This window comes from Lontra canadensis, unplaced genomic scaffold (assembly GCF_010015895.1).
Source record: "Lontra canadensis isolate GAN:19392208 unplaced genomic scaffold, GSC_riverotter_1.0 scaffold225, whole genome shotgun sequence".
NCBI classification, from domain to species: domain Eukaryota; kingdom Metazoa; phylum Chordata; class Mammalia; order Carnivora; family Mustelidae; genus Lontra; species Lontra canadensis.
In genome coordinates this window covers 683,163-702,121 of record NW_022631219.1, presented here as the reverse complement: position 1 = coordinate 702,121, position 18,959 = coordinate 683,163, and the positions used below count along the sequence as shown (strand labels likewise).

At 54.2% G+C, this 18,959-nt stretch overlaps 1 protein-coding gene and 1 long non-coding RNA gene across 3 annotated transcripts in view; both read left to right on the top strand.

Moving 5' to 3' along the window:
- The first annotated feature begins 233 nt into the window (after nt 1–233).
- Nucleotides 234–18,959, top strand: part of ABR (ABR activator of RhoGEF and GTPase) — a 56,814-nt gene continuing 38,088 nt past the window's right edge. For both annotated transcript variants that reach the window (XM_032849381.1, XM_032849380.1), the window contains exons 1-11: nt 234–355; nt 4,739–4,791; nt 5,386–5,526; nt 7,468–7,589; nt 8,993–9,158; nt 12,633–12,755; nt 13,102–13,177; nt 13,600–13,704; nt 14,600–14,674; nt 17,234–17,331; nt 17,741–17,872. In XM_032849381.1, the coding sequence (XP_032705272.1) occupies nt 256–355; nt 4,739–4,791; nt 5,386–5,526; nt 7,468–7,589; nt 8,993–9,158; nt 12,633–12,755; nt 13,102–13,177; nt 13,600–13,704; nt 14,600–14,674; nt 17,234–17,331; nt 17,741–17,872 (1,191 nt within the window). In that variant the 5' untranslated portion in view covers nt 234–255. The remainder of the gene's footprint in view (nt 356–4,738; nt 4,792–5,385; nt 5,527–7,467; nt 7,590–8,992; nt 9,159–12,632; nt 12,756–13,101; nt 13,178–13,599; nt 13,705–14,599; nt 14,675–17,233; nt 17,332–17,740; nt 17,873–18,959) is intronic.
- Nucleotides 10,847–11,956, top strand: LOC116862205. The gene is made up of 2 exons (XR_004381608.1): nt 10,847–11,252; nt 11,713–11,956. It is a non-coding gene; the product is annotated as an uncharacterized LOC116862205 (long non-coding RNA).

Here is an 18,959-nt window from a genome sequence, read left to right as displayed (position 1 = left end):
GTGTGTGGTATGCACAAATGCGAGGAATCCAGCCTCTGTCCCTAGGCAGCCGTCCAGCTACAAACGTGCTCCTCCTTAGGATGCCAGCAGGCAGCTCGCTCCCCTCCTCCCCTCCCCCCTCCTGCCTCTCCACGCGCGCCTCCCCTCCCCTCCCGTCCCCGCCCCTCCCCCTTGCTAGAGGAGCACTCTGAAGCGGCTGCTTGATTCAGGCTGTGCAGCAGCAGCCGGCAAGGTGGCTGAGTGGCCAGGCTGCTGATGGGAGCCACCGAGCGATGGCCGCAAGCTCCTGCCGCTGGGACGGAGGCTGCCATGGAAATCCTCCTCATCATTCGCTTCTGCTGTAACTGCACCTATGGTAACCCAGGCGCCCCCCCACCCCCAGGGGAGGTGGTGTAGCTTCCCACCTCTGGGGGCTGGCTGGAGTGGGTTGACATGTGGCCGGCAAGGTGGGGGGGGTGGTAGGGAGGGCGGGGAGGGCAGCAGAGAAGGGAGGCGGGTACAAGTGGCTGGCTCTGTGTTTGCCCCGTTCTGGCCAGCTTGCAGGCTGGAGCTGAAGTCTGGGGCAACCGGGGGCAGGGTGGCTTGGAAATGGAAGGACCAGGCTAGGAGTGTCCAGGCACACCCCACCCCAGGCTCCGTGGGGATCGGTGTTGGGGAAATGGCCCAGGAGGCAATGGGCAACTTCCTGATGATGCTGTTAAAGAGAGAGAGTGACAAGGCTGTGTCTGCAGGTGTGGCAGCCCTGAGGCTGGAGGGGGGTCAGCAGGGGCCAGTCGGACCATGGCATCTGGTCTGGGCAGCGTTGCCTGGGCCCGGGAGGGCGCCAGCCCCTGCCTGAGAGACAAGTTGGGAGTTTTCTTTGTTCCTGGAGATAGGAGAGGAGCTTGAGCCGCCGGGGTATTGTGTGTGCTCCCGAGTGCACGGGCTGCCTTCGAGACCTTCTCTGCTCGGGAACCGTGGTGGCAGTGGGAGAACGTGGCCGCAGTTGGGAGAGCAGGAGGGACCTGGGCTGCTCCCCGGGGCTTGTTTGTAGCCACGGGAGGCCCCCAAGCTAAGGTGCCAGCACTTGGTGCATGTTGGTGGGAGAGGGGGGCGTGGCAGGCCACTGCTTTGTGAAGGTCACACACCCACCTGTCCGTGAAAGGGACCCTGGGGGTCCCTCAGCAGGGGGGTCCTGCGACAGTCCAGGCTCTTACTCAGCGGGGGTGGAAGCAGACCTAGGCAAGGAGGGGTCTGGAAGCGGACACTGCCCTCTGAGGCCAGAAGTGCCTTTGGCAGGAACGGAGGGTCAACAGTTGCCTCCAGTGGCCCTCTGCCCTGCCCCGCCCCCCCCCGCGGCCCCCACCCCCAGTGTTTTGGAGTGGCAAGCGGTTGGTTTTAGGACCACCTTCCCTCCCACCAGCCGTTTTGTCTGCACCCTCTCAGTCACTTTGCCTTCACATCTCCGTGGTAACCTGGAGCTCCTTGGCAAAGGCTGAACGGAGGGGGGTGGCAGTTTGCTGGAGGAGAAATGATGAGGTTTCCCGGGCTCTTTCTCAGAGGCCACGGCCCTGGAGGGGCTGTTGTCTGCTCACCTGCGCAGGCTGTCCCGTGTCGAGGATCACTCTTGATGGAGGAACCCCTGAGGCAGCCCCTCTCCAGGTGCCCTAGCAGGACAGCTGTGGGAACTCTAGTTACTGGCCAGAAGCTGCCCTGTGCCGGTACCCTGTGCCCCCACCCGTCAGCTCAAATTCTGACAGGCCAAGGTCAAGAGGAGAGATGGACTTGAAATTGGCCTGTTCAAAAATCAGAGGAGAAATGCTCTTTTTGGTCTGGGCTGGGATTGGGTCAGGCCTCAACTCTGCCTCTTTAAAAAAGACATGGGGTTGGCCCTTGGCTTCCTCTTCCCTTCCCAAAATGAGGTTTAGTCGTAGTGAAACAGACCTGGGACTGGAGTTCAGGGTTTCTCTGGTCCCTGAGATACTGTCTTTGAAGTCAGTTTCACAGTGGGGTGGGAGGAGAGAATAAGCCCTTACCAACCACAATGTTTAGAATCTTCTCAGCCCCTTGATGCTGAGAAGGGATGCTGCTACTGGGGAGCCCCGGGGGGGATTCTGCCCTTGGGGCTCACTCTGGCTTAATGGTTCTTTGCTGAGTACCCACTCTGCAGGTCTCTGAGCCAGATGCTGAGGATGGGATGCAAAAGGAAGTCATGTGTGATCCAGGCCCCCACCAAGGAGGGGGCTCACCTTGGTGACAAAAGAGACCAGCTTACCTACTCCTTCCTGGTGAATCTTTCCCAGGATCCTCCCAAAGGTCGCTGAGCTTTTGCAGATGCTAATCTCCCATGCTTGAAGTTAGGAGCATGGGTAGACCTACATTCAAAACCCAGCCACCATTTGCAGCTTTGTTATTGGGAGCAAGTTACGTAACTTCTCTGTGCCTTCGAGAGGCTTCCTCATCTGTAAAATGGGGCTAGTGATAATTGCTTCTCTTTTTAATCAGAGGAAATAGTGCATATAAGATAGCACCACTGAACACAGAATAAGTACCCAGCAAGCTGCAGAGAGGCCAGCTTGCTCACGTCAGTGGTCTTTTAGGCACTGTGGGTGTTGTTTGCAAAAGCACTGGTCAGGGAGGGCTTCCTGGAGGAGGTGGGGGGAGACGCGTTGCAGCTTGGTGAATGGTGTCTATCTCTGGGACAGGATTGGCATAGTGAGAAGAAGGGAGGGAAGGGGAAGCAACGGCAGGAAGCAGCCCGGCGTGCCAGAGCTGTGGAAGAGATGAAGGGGAAAGGGTGGGCTCTTTATCCTGCATTGTCAGGGGAAGGCGGTGCCCAGCGGCCGAAGGGAGCTCAGACAGAACATTGGGGTTGTTCTTCCTCCCCTTCTTCCCTCCATATCTGCCTGTGGCCCCAGGGCCCTCTCCCTACCGTCTCCTCTTCCCACCTTTCCTCCTAGTTGTTTTCTCCCAACCAGGGCACTCATTCCACATCCCCAGTCAGGTAGACTCGAGGTGACTGCAGGCATATTAATAACCCCTCTGAAACCTGACCCACCATTTGTGCAGACCTCTGAGCTTAGTCAGAAACCTCTTCCTCCTGGGACTTGAGAGAGGGACAGAGAGAGCTGACATTGTGGTATCAGCCTTCCCCAAGCTGGAACTCTGGGGCCCACCCTGGCAGGTGTCTGCTAAACTTGCACTTTCTCCTGGGTCTTTGGGGTTCTCTGGTGTGATTTCCCCCTGAAGAAGAGCTAAGCCACAGGTGGGTACTTAAATAATGTCAGTACACTGCCCCCCCAGCCCTCGGCTGGTACCTGGGCTCTACCCTCACTGACCCAGGATACCCCAAGCCTGGTCCTGTTCATTTTAGCTCCCATAGACTGTGGGGAGGATCTCGCAATTGCCAGGAAGGGGCTACAGATAAGTCATGGGGTGTGTGTTGGCATAAGGCAATAGTTTTCAACCATGGCTACCTATCAGTCTGCAAAGGGGCTTTTTTAAAAATGCTGATTCCCAGGTTCCACCCAGCAGAGATTGGGGTTTCATCGACGAGAAGGGGAGAGGGAGACAGGCAGCTGTTTCTTTTAAGAGCTCGCCCAGTGATTCTAAAGGGCAGCCAAGCAGAGCCGCAGATGTGGCTCAAGGCATACCACTGAGACTCTATCTTCTCCACAGCCAGCAGATCATTCCCCAAAGTGTCCGCTAAGCAATGCATGGGCTGTTTATGTCTAGGGCTTCCGGGGACTCTTTGGCTTGGGGATTCTTTGGTTAGGCCCCGCGTGTCAGCTCTGGGACTGTCACAGCCAGCATCCTGCGTCTTCCTGCCCCTGCAGCAGGAGGACAGAGGTCATGACCCCACGGACAGAGGCATCCAGGTGTGGGACTGAGGCCGAGCCACCTCTCTTTGGGAGCGGCAGGGCACAGCTGCTTGCAGAAAGCTCGGTTTGCAAGTGTGGTCAGCCAGCTGCTGCCTCCACCTGTCCCTGCTGGCTCCCAGCCATCTTCACTTGCTGGCCTGGTCGGCCAGGGGGTATGGGGAATAGACGCCCTCTCCCCACACTGCTCCTGGGTCTGCATTTTCCCAGCCGCGTCAGCGCTCCCGGAGGCCCCACCTGAATTCCTCTGGGAACTCTTTGCTCCCCTGGCTGCCACTTGCTTGAGAGCAGAGGCTTTGTGTGAAGAGCTGGCCTGCCTCCCTGGCCCTCAGCCTGTCCTGTTTTGTCGGGGAGTTTGACGGCATGGAGGGGGGTCTCCTCGTGGAGATGAGGCAGCCCGTGTGAGTCAGAACGAAGCCGGCGGTTCCCAGCTGGTGACGCCAGGCCTCGGGCCAGAGAGTACAAGGATGATTGGGTGTGCAGGAGCCTCCTTGCTGCGCGCTGGGGAGCCGGAGCGCCGTGGGGTGAGGCTAGCTGTGGCTGTATGAGATGAGGTTGAGGGTACAGAGGAGCATCTTTGCCCTCTCTAAGTCTGGTCAGACAAGGAGAGGCCTTTGGGATGGCCCTTCGAGAAGTCATGTCTGGCAGGAGATGCGATGAGACGGGCGGGGGTGGGGTGGGACCTGGGCTGCCAGCGCTGCATGGCTGCATGTGGGTGCCGTCCGACCCACCCTGCGGAAGAACAGAGCTGGGGCTGCCTGCACCTGGGCATCCCGGTGGTCGGGCTGTGAGGCGGGTGGAGGGATAAGGATCATCTCTGAGGTTAGGCTGCTCCCTGTGTCTCATCTGTTCTGTGTCCTTCTCCCTGCCCTGGCCAACAGCTCTGCTCTACAAGCCCATTGACCGTGTCACCAGGAGCACCCTGGTCCTCCATGTAAGTGTCAGCCCCTGAGTGGCCTGCAGAGCGGGATTAGGAGTTCACTAGGAGACGGAGCCCGGGGTGGGGCGGGCACTGGAGTCCATGAGAACTGCCCCCTCAGGGAGCTGGGCAGAGGGGCCCTGGGCCCTGAGCTCTGACCGCCCCTCCCAGGTCTTGGTAACCATGCCAGGGGGACCCCAGGGCCTCCATATAGCTTGGCCACAAAGCTCGAGGTTTGGCTCATGCTGCCCTGGGGGAAGGCGCTTCCTGCCTCCCCACCCTCGCCTCATGGTCTCCAGGGTGCTTGGAGCAGCTGTGGGGATGCGTAGAGGGGTGTCTCTCCCAGCTGCTTGGGGAGATAAGACCCCCCCGCCGCTTCTTCCACCAGGGGGAGGAGTAATGACTTGATAGTAATAAAGGGGTACCACTGCCCTCACCCCGCCTCTCGGCCCCTCATTTTGAGTTCAGATTTCACAGGCATGACCAGATCAGAGCGTGGGTCCCTTAGGGCCCTGCCTTGGAATTCCTCTGGTGAAGATTGAGTCCCCACTGTCTTCTCACTGAGCCCCAGAACGGCTGCCTCCAACTCACCACCCCGCCTCTTCCCAGGACCTGCTGAAGCACACGCCTGTGGACCATCCAGACTACCCGCTGCTCCAGGATGCCCTCCGCATCTCCCAGAACTTCCTGTCCAGCATCAATGAGGACATTGACCCCCGCCGGACTGCGGTCACCACTCCTAAGGGGGAGGTGAGCCCAGGACCCAGCCCCGCCTCTCGCCCAGGCTAAGAAGGGCACAGCAAGCCACATCACCCATCCCTGCTGTCCTGCCCTGTCTTTGGCGCCTCTCCAACCTTCTTGTCCCATGCCCAGCCAAGAAAAGGTCTTCAGGTCCTGGGAGCTTTATGTTAAATGTCCCATTGATCGTCATATAATTCACTGAGGCCTAGAGAGTCTCTGCAGATCTGGTACAAGGTCTCTTGGCCATACTTATTGGAGCCAGATTCTCTAGCCGGGGTTATCTGTCTGCAAGCCTCATGCACTGTCCCCCAGTCCAGGGGCTGTGGCTATGGCATTATTGAATGGAAACCCCCCACTTTGGGCAGTATGAGGCCCTCAGGGTCCCTGGAAGATAATGGCTCAGACTGAGGGAGCCGGGGAATCTGAGAGCAGGAGCTCTGAGCTGTGGATTCTCAGCCTGCATGAGCAGGTGGGGCAGGAGCTCGGCAGTGAGCCCAGCAGTAAGAAAGGCAGGAACGGGGGGAGCTAAGGCTGCCAGGTTGCTGGAACATCCCATGTGCAGATGTGATACAGCAGCTCCAGTTCCTTGGGGGCCCTTGTTGGTGGAAGGGCAGGGGTACCCCCGAGAGGGGAAAGGGATTTGAAGAATTGCTGGGACAATTACTCACATGGGTCAGCAGCCTGGCCTTATGCAGGGCTTCCTGTCCAGGAGAGGTCATTCAGGGCCTTTAGAAGTGAAGACGGGCTGGGTTTATGCTCCTTTATTACATGTATGAGACTCCAGTGTCTCCTGGGGAGAGAAGTAATAGGGATGGGGTGTGGAGCATGACTGATGGGGCACAGAGAGCTGTCCCCATGTGCGACTCCCAGCCCTGGTTGGCAAGCCCTGGAGTGTCATTGGTTTGTCTGACTCGAGGTTATCTGAAAGATCTCTGAAGGGTTTAGAGCACTGTCAGTTTCAGATCGTGTTCACTGGAGACTTGACCGTGCTCACCTACATATTACAGCATACGTAGGTCACAGGGTCTATAAGACACATGGGAAGGGTTGGCATGGATTGCAACAGCCCCTGAGAAGCCCATGGGCTGTGCGGGTGTCAGTGCAGAAACTGGGCTCTTACCCATCCAGAGCCCAGATTAGAGATGCCTGCAGGGTCCTCCAGGAGTGCTCCAGCCCCACCAAAGGTAGCCTGGGTCTCCCATCCACCTGAGGGTAGCTGTAGAATCCACTCAGAGGCAGCCGAAACAGACTGAGAAGGCCTGTGGGTCAAGGTTGAACTGAAACAAGATCAAATTCTTAGGCAGGATTGGGGGAGGGGGAGATGCCCCAGTACTGGCGGGGGTGGGGGTGTTCATGCCCCACTGTGGAGGAGCCAGGTCATCCTGGACTAGGGTATATCCAGGTGAGAGCTGATGACTGCTGCAGGAAAGTGTAAAGCTGCCATTTAAAAAAAAAAAAAAAAAAGATTTTCTTTATTTATTTGTTGGGGAGAGAGAGAAAGCATGAGCAGTGGGGAGAGGAAGAAGCAAGCTCCCTGCTGAGCCGGGAGCCCAATGTGGGGCTCAATCCCAGGACCCTGGGATCATGACCTGAGTCGAAGGCAGACGCCTAACAGACTGAGCCACCCAGGCACCCATAAATCTACCATTTTCTAAAAAAAAAAAAAATCCACCATTTATTGATCACATATTATGTGCCCGCCGTTGGGCCCTTTAACATAGACACCTTGATGAATTCAACGGTACGGAGCAACCATCATTATCCCCATTTTACAGATGGTAAGACTGAGACTCAGGGAACTTGCCCAGTGTTAAACCAGAAGGCCCAGGTCTGTGTGACCTTAAACACCAGGTGCCGGGTCCCCTCCCCATGGCCCCTCCCCCAGTGCTGGCTGGGCCCTGGGCTGACCGCCCCCTGAGCAGGTGGGGGTGGGTGTGCCATCTCCCTCAGACGCGGCAGCTGGTGAAGGACGGCTTCCTGGTGGAAGTGTCAGAGAGCTCCCGGAAGCTGCGGCACGTCTTCCTCTTTACAGATGTCCTACTGTGTGCCAAGCTCAAGAAGACATCCGCAGGGTGAGTCCAGGGGGCGGGGTGGGAAGGAGCTAGACTCTGCCCCCTGAGGAGCCCTCCCAGCCCCGGGATTTATTTTCTCCTTTAAAAAAATCGATTAATTAATTTTATTTTACTACATATTCTTTTTCTAAAAATAAATTGTGTTTTTAATTATAAAGATAATATAACCAAATTACAGGGGAAAAACCCATCACCCACCCGAACATAAGCATCGGTCTCCTGCTGCTATATTTCCTTCCAGTTTTTTTAAACGTTCTTGTGTTTTTTCATGTACTTGTAATCAGAATGAATGCCCAATTTTGGTCTCTGCTTTTTCCATTTCACGTCATAAGCATTTTCCCAGTCTCTGCCTAATCTTCATAATCACCCTTTTACTTGCCTGCGTGATGTTACAAGTGGATATGCCATAATTTACTTAAGCACTCTCCTTTTATTAGACATCTCTACATTTTTGCTAACTATGATCCTGTGAATATTCATTACGTCTGCTGTCATTACTGAGTGCTTATGCCATCCCAGGTGCCATGACAAATGCTTTGACTCTATTATTTCCAGTCTTCCCCAGAACTCTCACAGAGGAGAGAAAAGACTTAGAACTAAGTTATATCCGTTGCCCAAGGTTGCACACTAGAGGTAGAGAAGATGGGATCTGAGCCTAAGTCAGATCTGAGAGCTGCTTTCCACCCACATGTCTTAGACACTGCCTCCCAGTCCAGGGGGACAAGCCTTAAGCTCACCTCAGCGCTAGGGCCCCAGAGTGAGGGGGCAAACCCACGTCCTGGGGGAGGTGAGGGAAGGAGTGTTTAGTATGTGCTTCAGTAAAGAGGGTGACTTCCTGGAACTAGATGAGATCATTCTAGAGCACAGGTGGCAGTCGTAATGAGCAAACACACCTGTGCCTTTAGTCCTTTGCCCGTGACACACATTACTAATGAACCACGACACTACTTCCCATTGGACACGGATGTGGCTTTATAATCTTCCACCCACTACTCCCATGTGACCTCTATCGATCAGGGATGGCATTAAAAATAATGTGTATTCCATCTCCAGCCCAAAGGGCAATGACTATGAGCTAAGTATAGATAGGCCAGGGGGAGGGAAGAGCGTGGGATGGGGATTAGGAAAGCATTAGAGGTTTGGGATGTTTAAAAACATCAGTCCGATCGGGCCTGAAGATTGACAAGGCCAAGGTCCAGAGCCCTCGCTGCTGCCTGACCAGAGCCCCTGACTGTCATTTCTCCGCATGGGGGTTTCCTGAACAGACTCCTCAAGGACACGGATCATTCTTGACTGAGACAGGTTCTTAGCAAATCCCTCTCGGGTGTTTTTCTGTTCCTAGCAGTTAAGGCTTGAAGAGCCAAGTTCCCGCTTGCTCACATCTCTCTCCGGCTTGTTTGCAGGAAGCACCAGCAATATGACTGCAAATGGTACATCCCCCTGGCCGACCTAGTGTTTCCATCCCCCGAAGAGTCTGAGGCCAGCCCCCAGGTGCATCCCTTCCCAGACCACGAGCTGGAGGACATGAAAATGAAGATCTCTGCCCTCAAGAGTGAAATCCAGAAGGAGGTGAGCAGGGCCTGGTATCTGAGCTGAGAGAGTGGGGAGGGGAGGCCCTTTTCCTCCAGGCCCTTTGGACTGGGTGTGGCAGGGTGGCAGAAGGAGGGGAGGTTGTAAGGCTTGAGAGTCTGATAAGGGAGATGGAATGCAGCACCAGCTCAGGGAAAGACTGTGGTGGTGGCACATTAGCACAGAGCAGATGGAAGGAGGGCCAAAAAGTCAGTGCTCAGAATTTAGTGGGGCTAGTGATGGGGAGCTTCCTACTGTATGTCAAGTACCATAGAAAAGAAAAGCAAGAGAAGAAGGCCTTCCTGAGGAAAAGAAGGATGGTTGTAAGAAAAGGAGCTTGAGGGGCACCTGGGTGGCTCAGTGGGTTAAGCCGCTGCCTTCGGCTCAGGTCATGATCTCAGGGTCCTGGGATCGAGTCCCGAGTCGGGCTCTCTGCTCAGCGGGGAGCCTGCTTCCCTCTCTCTCTCTCTCTCTGCCTGCCTCTCTGCCTACTTGTGATCTATCTCTGTCAAATAAATAAATAAAATCTTAAAAAAAAAAAAAAAAGAAGGAGCTTGAGGAGCCTCTCAGAAACTGACAGATCAAGTAGGCAAATAAGTAAGGGGAGAGGGGCTTTGAATAACACAGTTAACATATTCCTGCTTGATCTGAAAATGCACAGAAGCCTGTGCCCATACCCAACATTTGTACACATCTGTCATGTATTAAGACCACAAAGGAAATTGGAAATTTAAAAAACACGTTTTTGGCAATTTTTTTTTTTTTAAGTAAGCTCTACCAAACACGGGGCTTAAACTCACAACCCTGAGATCAAGAGTCATATGCTTTACTGACTGAGCCAGCCAGGTGGCCCTAAAAAATTTGATAGCATGCTGGTTATATTCACAGGCCACACTGTAATGAAATCAGAAATGAACAACTAGAATCTACTTAAAGTATATGCCTAGAAAATTAAAACTTGCAAGGTAAAGAGGAAATCCTAATGGAAACTGCAGACTATTTAGAACTGCATGAAAATGAGAGTACATGTATCAAAACCCATAGGTGTGGCCAAAGCACTCTTTAGAGGAAAATGTGTAGCCTTAAATTCACATATTTGAAAACAGTGGCTAGAGGAAAGTCCCCTTTCCCTCAGGAGGAGGCTTTCCCATGCATGTCATAAAGGGCGGGGAGAGGCTTGGTTTGTTGGCCTGTTTTCCCTTTGCCACCTGTCAGCTCAGCGTAGGCTGCATCTTGCCGGAAGCTTTCCCTGCTGTGTACCCACTGTGTCTGGAAAGGTCCTGGGGTCTGCCTCTTTATTTTGCATTATTGGTCCTGAATTGTAATTGCACAGGCTACCTTCTCTTTTCCCCATATGAATTTGAACTCTGGCAATAGTGCTGTTTTCTCCAGTTCTATGTCTCTAGGACTCAGCACATAGTAGGTGCTTTATAAACAGTTGTTGAGGAATCTGTGCCTAGATGGCTTCTAAGAAGGCTTTCAGCTTAGGGGCGCCTGGGTGGCTCAGTTGGGTTAGGCCTCTGCCTTTGGCTCAGGTCATGGTCTCAGGGTCCTGGGATCAGGCCCCATATCGGGCTCTCAGTGGGGAGCCTGCTTCCCCCTCTCTGCCTGCCTCTCTGTCTACTTGTGATCTCTCTCTCTGTCAAATAATTAAATAAAATCTTAAAAAAATAAAATAAAATAAAATAAGCCTTTCAGCTTAGACATCCCTCTTTGAAGGAGAGGAAGACCACAGTAATGACCCCAGGGATGTCTGGGGTTTGGGTTGACCAAGGACTGAGGGTCTCCCTGGGGGCACATCAGCCCAGAGAGGGGCACAGGTGTCCTCTTCCTGACTGGCCTTGACCTCCCTCTCCTCCCCGCACTGCCTCAGTGGAGCCTGTCTCCCCCACCTGGCACTGCCCCCCAGCCCCACCCCAGGGCATCCTCCCTGTCTGTTTCTCCCGTCCCTTTGCTGGTGGACTTTGTCCCCTCCCTCCCGCCCCAGTGCGCAGACATGGCCTCTTCTGCTCAGTCAGACCCACACTTCCTGAGCTCCACTAGTTGCTCGCTGCAGGGGTGTGCCAGACACCTCACGGAGTCCATGTCTTGCCGGTGACTGACCTCAGCATGTGACATAATGTGAGGAGAGTCACCAGGGAGGTGCATTGTTGTTCTCTGAGTCACAGAAGAAGCAGTGATTGATTCTTTCAATAATACTTTCTTAAAACTTATTTTTGTTCTCATCACCAACCTAACGCTGGCTTGTTATCACAAGAAATAGAATACTGAAGCCTACAGGCTGTAACAGATTATCACCCACCTCCCACTGTTAACAGTTTGAGGTGTATTCTTCTAGACTCTTCTATGCTTATACCGGTTTGTCTTTTTTTTTTTTTTAATGAGACGAGACTCTATGTGCCCTTTTTGCCACTTAAGCTTTTCCCTGAATGGTGCTCTGTAGAGCTCTCCAGATCTGTCAGATTCTTTATAACAGCTGTAGCCTATTCTATCGCTTGGCTGCGCAATGATGTAGGAGATATTTAGATTGCTTCTGGTTCTTTCCTCTTAACAGGCAAGACTGGTAAACCTGACTGCGCTCCTATTTCTCTCTGGTACCTTCTCTGCAAAAGTGGGATGGCTGGGGCTGAGGGCTTGCTCTAGTTGCCAGATTTACCTCTGGAAAGGTTGCCTCCAATTATATTCCCCACCCCACACCCCCAGCAATGAGAGAGTTACTCTTCCCCCACCCTGTCACAACAAAGGGCTGTGAGCACTTGTTACCGTTTTGCGAGTCTGGTGGGTAAAAAAAAAAAAAAGCAGCAGAGATGAATTCTAACCGAGGAGCTTGAAGCTGGCGTTGGAACTGAAACTTGAAGGGTATTAACAGTTACTAAAAGGGAAGGGATCCTTCACAACATATAAGCCTGAAAAACTGGGGAAGGCGACATGGGCTGAGACTTAAGGGCTTATTCCAGAGCAAGGCATGGTGTGGTGTGGCTGAGGTGGAGGGGTCAGGGTGAGGCGTGGTAGGAGCCTCGGCTAGACACAGAGGACAGCCCCAGCCTTGGGAGGCCCCTTGTGCCAGGCCAGCTGTTAGGGCCTTCTGCTGAACGGTGTCTGAGGTTTTGAAGCGGGGTACCCAGGATCTGATTTATAGAAGTGACTGAGTGATGACACTATTAGGCTGATGGCACCGAGAGAAGATGGGTAGGGGAATATTGGCTTGGTGAATGGGGGCAGGAACTCAGGACTGGTTGGTTTGTATATGGAAGGTATGTGCATGTTTATCAGCTTAAGGGTCAGCTTGCCCTGGGAAGGTAGCTTTCTCCCTGGACAGCTGGGCTCCCCTAAGATGTCAGAGCATCATAAAATACAAAAAAAAAAAAAATATTAAAAGACATAATGAATGCACAAGGAAATGCTTTGCTTAGAGCTGCCGAGGGAGGAGGGGCGTGTGTGAGGGAAACCATCTGTGCCCTCCGGCCCCCACAGAAAGCCAACAAAGGACAGAGCCGGGCCATCGAGCGCCTGAAGAAGAAGATGTTTGAGAATGAGTTCCTGCTGCTGCTTAACTCCCCAACGATCCCGTTTCGGATCCACAATCGTAATGGAAAGGTCAGAAAGGGGTGGGGACAGGACAGAGGTGGTCCCTTTTCTTGTTCCCGGGGCTGCTGGTTCTCTAGGGTTCCTGCCCATGACTTGTGGGACTCCGGGACTCAAGCCTAGTTGGCAAGGATGCTGCCCCAGCTCCTACCCCGTTCTGCCTCCGCCGGCTGGTGTGGAGCCAGTGCCCCCTGCTGGCCATCACCGGCACTGCCACTCCTGTGGCTGGGCTTCTGGGAAAGGAGGCTCGCTTCCCAGCTCCCACCTTCACCAAGCCTCAGGGTGCATGGGCAGGAGGGAGCCAGAAATGCGCTTGGCCACATGGTCACCCCACTGAATTTTCTTCTCCTCTCTTCAGAGCTACCTGTTCCTACTGTCCTCAGACTACGAGAGGTCAGAGTGGAGAGAAGCCATTCAGAAGCTACAGAAGAAGGGTAAAGTTGCGTTCCTCCTCTAGGCTGCTCTGAGGGTGTCCATGGCAAGGGTGGCCTTTTGTGTTTTCACAAACTTTCATATCCGCAGTCTCCTCTGGGGCTGTCTGCAAGGGGCCAGAGTGGGTGGCACTTACTGAGGCCCAAAGAATTGAAGTGATTTGCTTAACGGCACAGAATAAATTAGCAATAGGACTGGGCCCAGAGCCCAGGCTTGTCTGTCTCTCTCTCTCTTGCTCTTGCTGTTGCACACACGTAGTTGTGAGCCACCTGTGACTGTCCCTATGTCCCTACAAATCTTACCCTCCCTTCTGGGGACCAGCTCTGCCCCTGGAGCTAAGCTGTTTTCCTGCAGTAGCCCCCAGAGAAGAGCAGCGGGTCCTGGTGGATCTGACGACGTTGTCCTTTCTCGGCTCCTCCTGCAGATCTCCAGGCCTTTGTCCTGAGCTCCGTGGAGCTCCAGGTGCTTACGGGATCCTGTTTCAAACTTAGGACTGTACACAACATTCCCGTCACCAGCAATAAAGACGGTAAGATCGAGAACCCAAGGCTGTCTGATCAGCAGGTCCAAGCTCCCAGGGCATTGCTGGAACCTTTCATAAGGACCTAGCCAGACATGTGGTTGTAACAACCCAGTTTCCAGGCACACAGAGAGCTCAAACAGGGGTTGTTCTCTGCTGAGTTTCCAGATGGTCCCAACTGCTCCCCGGCCCCCTCTGGCTTGAGAGAAGGATCTGGCACCCTTGTGCACTGGAATCGTGTTGTTATATGTTCCTGAGGTAGTCAGATGATGGAAGCGAAAGACCGAAGCATGGGGCCTGGCGGTGGTGGATGGGAAAAGGGTAGGTGGATTAGCATATGACAAATAAGGCCAGAAGTTTCCAGGGGCAGATCTTGGAATGCCAAGCAAAGGAGTTTGTTCAAGCCGAGGGACCAATGGGAGGTTTTTTTGAGCGAGAGAGAGCCATGATCAGGGCTGGTCCAGAATGGGTAGAATCTGGCTGCCCCGTGGATGCTGGGGAGGGGTTTTGAAGGCAGGCTCTCCTACCCATATGGGTTTAATCTGCCTCCTATCCCAAAAGGGGGCAGACGTATATTGGTTAATTTTCACTTTGAAAGGCTACACTGAGGAGGACAGCCAGGGAGGAGATAAGCAGTTTTCAGAGGGGGAGGAAAAGTGCCCCTGGCCCAGCAGGGAAGATGGGGATTGGCCTTCCAGGCTGAGTGGAGGGAGAAGGGGTACCAGTTCAAATTCCAGGAAGCAGTGGGCTCTGGAAACTTCTTCCTCCAGCCACCAGGTGGTGCTGCGAGACCAGGGCTCAGATGGTATCTCACACCCTTTTGGCCTTCCCGGGAGTCTGGGGTGAGAAGGGGGGCTGAAGCCGGCCTCTCGCCAACCCTACCCAGGTGGTTCCTCTCTTACAGACGATGAGTCTCCCGGACTTTATGGCTTCCTCCATGTCATCGTCCACTCTGCCAAAGGGTTCAAGCAGTCAGCCAGTAAGTGCCCCTGACCCCTAGCCCTAGGAAGAGCAGAGGCCATGGTTCATCCTTTCACAGGAAGTCCCTGTGGATCCATTGAAGGGGCCTCCCATGGCTCATCAAGTCTGCCTTGCTCTCCCCAGGTGGGGCCCTGACATGTGGGTGGGCATTTCCCCAACAGTCAGGAACCAGCTCCTCTTGGCAGGAGGGTCGTTCCTGTCTTGTGTCTCCAAGGTCTGCTCTTCCCTAAGCCCTCCCCAGCTCCTGGGTGTCTGAAATCCTGGACCCTAACCCCACATCTGCCCCTGTCAAGCTGTGGGATCTCGGGCAAATCTCTTAACCTCTCGGAGCCTCAGCTTCTTTCTCCTAGAGATGCCTGAGTGCCCTGCTGTGCCAGCACCCTGCCACATGCATCCCTTTTCCTGCCTTCTTTATCACCATTGCCCACATCCTTGCAGTTTTTAGCGTTTGGCAAGATACGGTTACACTTATCTAGTTTCCCCCCCATAGGAATTTTTCTTCCCATTTGCCAGATGAGAAAACGGAGTTAGAGATAAAGGGTCTGAACCTCACAGAGGATCAGAAACCCAGGGATCCTGACTCCTCTCTTCCCCACCTGCCCCTTCCCTCTCCCTCCTCTTTGTCTCTGGAAGGCGAGGTCTTCCCTGGGTCCACCTGTCCAGCACCATGCAGATAGCCATTTGACAAGCATTTCCTGTGATGTTCATGGGGGTCCCTTACTGCTGGGTGCCTGGGCACCTTATTAAGTGCTGGAGAAAGCTCAAAGGTGGCCAGGGTGTAGGTGATGCCTTGGCCTGTTCCAGAGCATTTTCAAGTGCATTTCTGCTCTGATGCCCTTGACATCACTCCGAGGTCCCTAATACCCCATTTACCGAAGCCCAGACCCTTTGCTTTAGAGCAGTGTTTCTCATTATGGCCAGGACCACAGAGCTCACCACTCAGGCCATGCTGCTCTTACAATGCGAGGCAGCCTCCTGGACCCTCTCCAGACACATGGAATCCCTTTCTAGGGGGCACTGCCCAGGAATAGTCCTAATTGGTAAAGTTATAGAAGGTTGTTCCACACACCTGAGTCTGTGGCCCAGCATGCCCAGATGCCTTACCCTCTCTCTTTGCTCTCTCTTGGCTGGGATGGGCCTCAGGGAGGTGGCATGGCCTCCTCTCCCAGAGCAGGTCTTCTCCCTCCAAACTGGGTCGGGGGTTAGACATGAGGTGAGCTGCTACAGAAATCTCTCCTGACCTCCAGATCATCCTCCCCACCTCCCTCCACCAGCCTCCGGCGCCGCACCTGTGTTCACTCTGACTCAGCGGGCTCAGGCCCCATGAATCTTCAGCTGTGGCTCTCTGTCCCAATACGTTCATTACATCTGCACAGTCAGGCCTGGGGTATAGGCACCATTGTTAGTCCTGCTTTGTACAGGAAAGCACTAAGGCAGAGAGGTTCAGTGATTTGTGCAGAGCTGGGATTTGAACCCAGACAGTCAGACTCAAAGCCCTCCTTCTAGCTCACGAACTATCCCCTAACCCCTGACAGTGCTCACTCACATGAAAGTCAATAAATGGGGACGGCACTCTCGCCCTCCATCTCTCTACCTGCTCTCTGACCTGGCAGAGGCCAGGGTGCTCAAGGCCTCTGGTGTTGTTCGCCTGTTAATCTGTGCCCACCTCGCAGCATGCCCTGATATCCAGCTCTGTCTGATCCCCGTCCTACCCGGCCAGAGACAACTCGGGGGCAGCTCCATCCTCTCTCCCTTCTGAGGAAAGCCTTGAATGGGGCCTTGAGGGGCATGGATATCCACCCTCTGACCTCTGCCCCTCGATTCCCACTGCAGAGGATTGGCTTGGATAGCCCCAAGGCCCTTCCCATGCGCCATTCCACTGGGATGCAACTGTGGTCACTCCCGTGGACGGGGACGGTTGTCAGGGTATGAGCCCCACAGGGAGGGTGTGGATTTGCAGAGTGCCTGGGGTGGCCCCCCAGTGCCGTGTCCCTGTCAGCTGGGTCTCACTGGGGGCTTCTGCCTGTGTGGGGTTAAAACAGTGAGGGGAGACAGGCAGAAAAGAGAACTTAAAGTCAAGTGCTGTGAAGAAAACAAGCTAGGATTTGGGGGCATTTTTGATTGTTGCCATGAGTGGGGGTTACTCCAGATTTCCAGCACCCAAAAGTCAGACACCCTCCATAGACTTCCGCCTCAAATACCAGGTGCCCTGTTGAGGAACCTGGGGTTGGTGGGTGAAGGGAAGCCAGCCCAGCCAGTGAAGACTTTGGCCTGAGGCTTCAGTGGTGACGAGGCAACCGAGCAAGGACCAGGGATGGAGGGACTGCAGGTGTAAGGGCCTCAGGTGGGAGCAGCGGGACAAGTCAGAGGGCGGAGGCCACTGTAGCTGGAGGGCAGAGAAGTGGGAAGGAGTCAGAAGCCCTAGGGCTGGGGAAAGGGGAACACAGAGGGTGTCCTGCAGGGAGGTTGGGGGGACAGAGGCCGTTATCCGCCTTGCCCTCCCGAGGTCCTGAGCCTTGGGCCTCACTTGGTATGTCTCTACCCATCCCTGCTGCAGACCTGTACTGTACCCTGGAGGTGGATTCCTTTGGCTATTTCGTCAGCAAAGCCAAAACCAGGGTGTTCCGGGACACGACAGAGCCCAAGTGGGATGAGGTGAGTGGAGGCGGCTGGCGTCCCCGCAGGGACCCCTGAGCTTGTCACCAAGCGTGCCCACCCCACTCCCTGTGCTCCCTCGCTGTTGACAGGGGATGGCGGAGCCTGCTGCCTGGGTGACTTCCGTCTCCCTAACCTCTCTGCCCTCCACTTCCTGCTCAATTAGCGTCTGATACTGTGTTTATGGCTAGATGTGGGGTTTTCAGCTCAGGCCCAGACTCTACTACGCCAGCAATTCAAAGCCTTCTGGAGCTGTAGCAAGGGAGGAAGTTTCCCGCATGCCTTCTGACGTGCTCCTCTTGGGCCCTGGGCACCCCCTCTCACCCTTGCCAAGTCGGGGTCCACACTCACCAGGAAGCTGCGTGTGTCAACCTTGGAGATTCAGGGTCATCATACCGTCTTTCCCCAGGAGTTTGAGATTGAGCTGGAGGGCTCCCAGTCCCTGAGGATCCTGTGTTACGAAAAGTGCTATGACAAGACCAAGGTCAACAAGGACAACAACGAGATCGTGGACAAGATCATGGGCAAAGGGCAGATCCAGGTGAGGGCCATGGCACAAGGCAGGTCTCTGGGAGCTGCCAGGAGATGGTATTACTGGGAAGGAGTCCCTCTCACCTACCTTCTTGTTGAAGGTGCCTGGCCTTTTGTGACTTGGGTTTAAAACTGGTTTGAGACAAGTTCCTCAAGGTGGTGGTTCTTTCCTGCTAGAGATGATGTTGGGGTTTTTTTTTGTTTGTTTGTTTTTGGAGATGGTGTCCTACTTTGCCTCCAGAAGCCCATGTGCTCTGGCTTCTTCAGGCTTCCATCCCAGGTTCTGGTGCATGATATGCACACCTGCACAACGGACAGGAGGGATGACAACTACCTCTGTTTTCACATCCCGACTCTGGTCTGCTGGGGGCTCTTCCCAGGAACATTGTATTAAGAAGGATTCTGAGGCTGTATCCATGAATGCTTTGTTTGGTTAGTCATGTCTGGCGTTGGAAGAGTGAAGCCTTGAGCGTTTGCCACTGGACTGGAAGGGCTTGGGATTCCCGGTGGTTTCCTGGGGGCTGGTCTCTGACTTGCTGCTACGGCTGCTGGGCCTTACTCATGCCAGGAGTTCATTGACTGCAGGTGGGGTCTCTGGGTATTGGTAGAGCCAGGTCAGAGTCAGGTTAAGAGTATATGTGCCTCACCTGTTTCTTGGAGGCCCTGGTTTGCAGCCTGTGTCTCTGGAACATTCTGCCAGTTCAAAAGATGACTTCTGTTCATTTCCCTATCAAGAGGATACAGGTTTGGGAGGCTGACATTCAGAGCCATCCACACTCCATCTGGCACCAGTTGTGGCCTCATGCTTGGGACACAAGTGGCCTCATGCTTGGGACACGAGTGGCATCATTGAGGGTGGATTCTGGTAACCCTGAAATCAAGGGAAACTGGCACTGGGACTGAGCCCATGAGCGTTCGGTGTTCTGAGCTTCTTCTTTTTTTTTTTTTTTTTTAAGATTTTATTTATTTCTTTGACACAGAGAGAGAGATCACAAGTAGGCAGAGCAGCACAGAGAGAGCGAGGGGGGAAGCAGGCTCCCTGCTGAGCGGAGAGCCTGATGTGGGGCTCAATCCCAGGACCCTGGGATCATGACCTG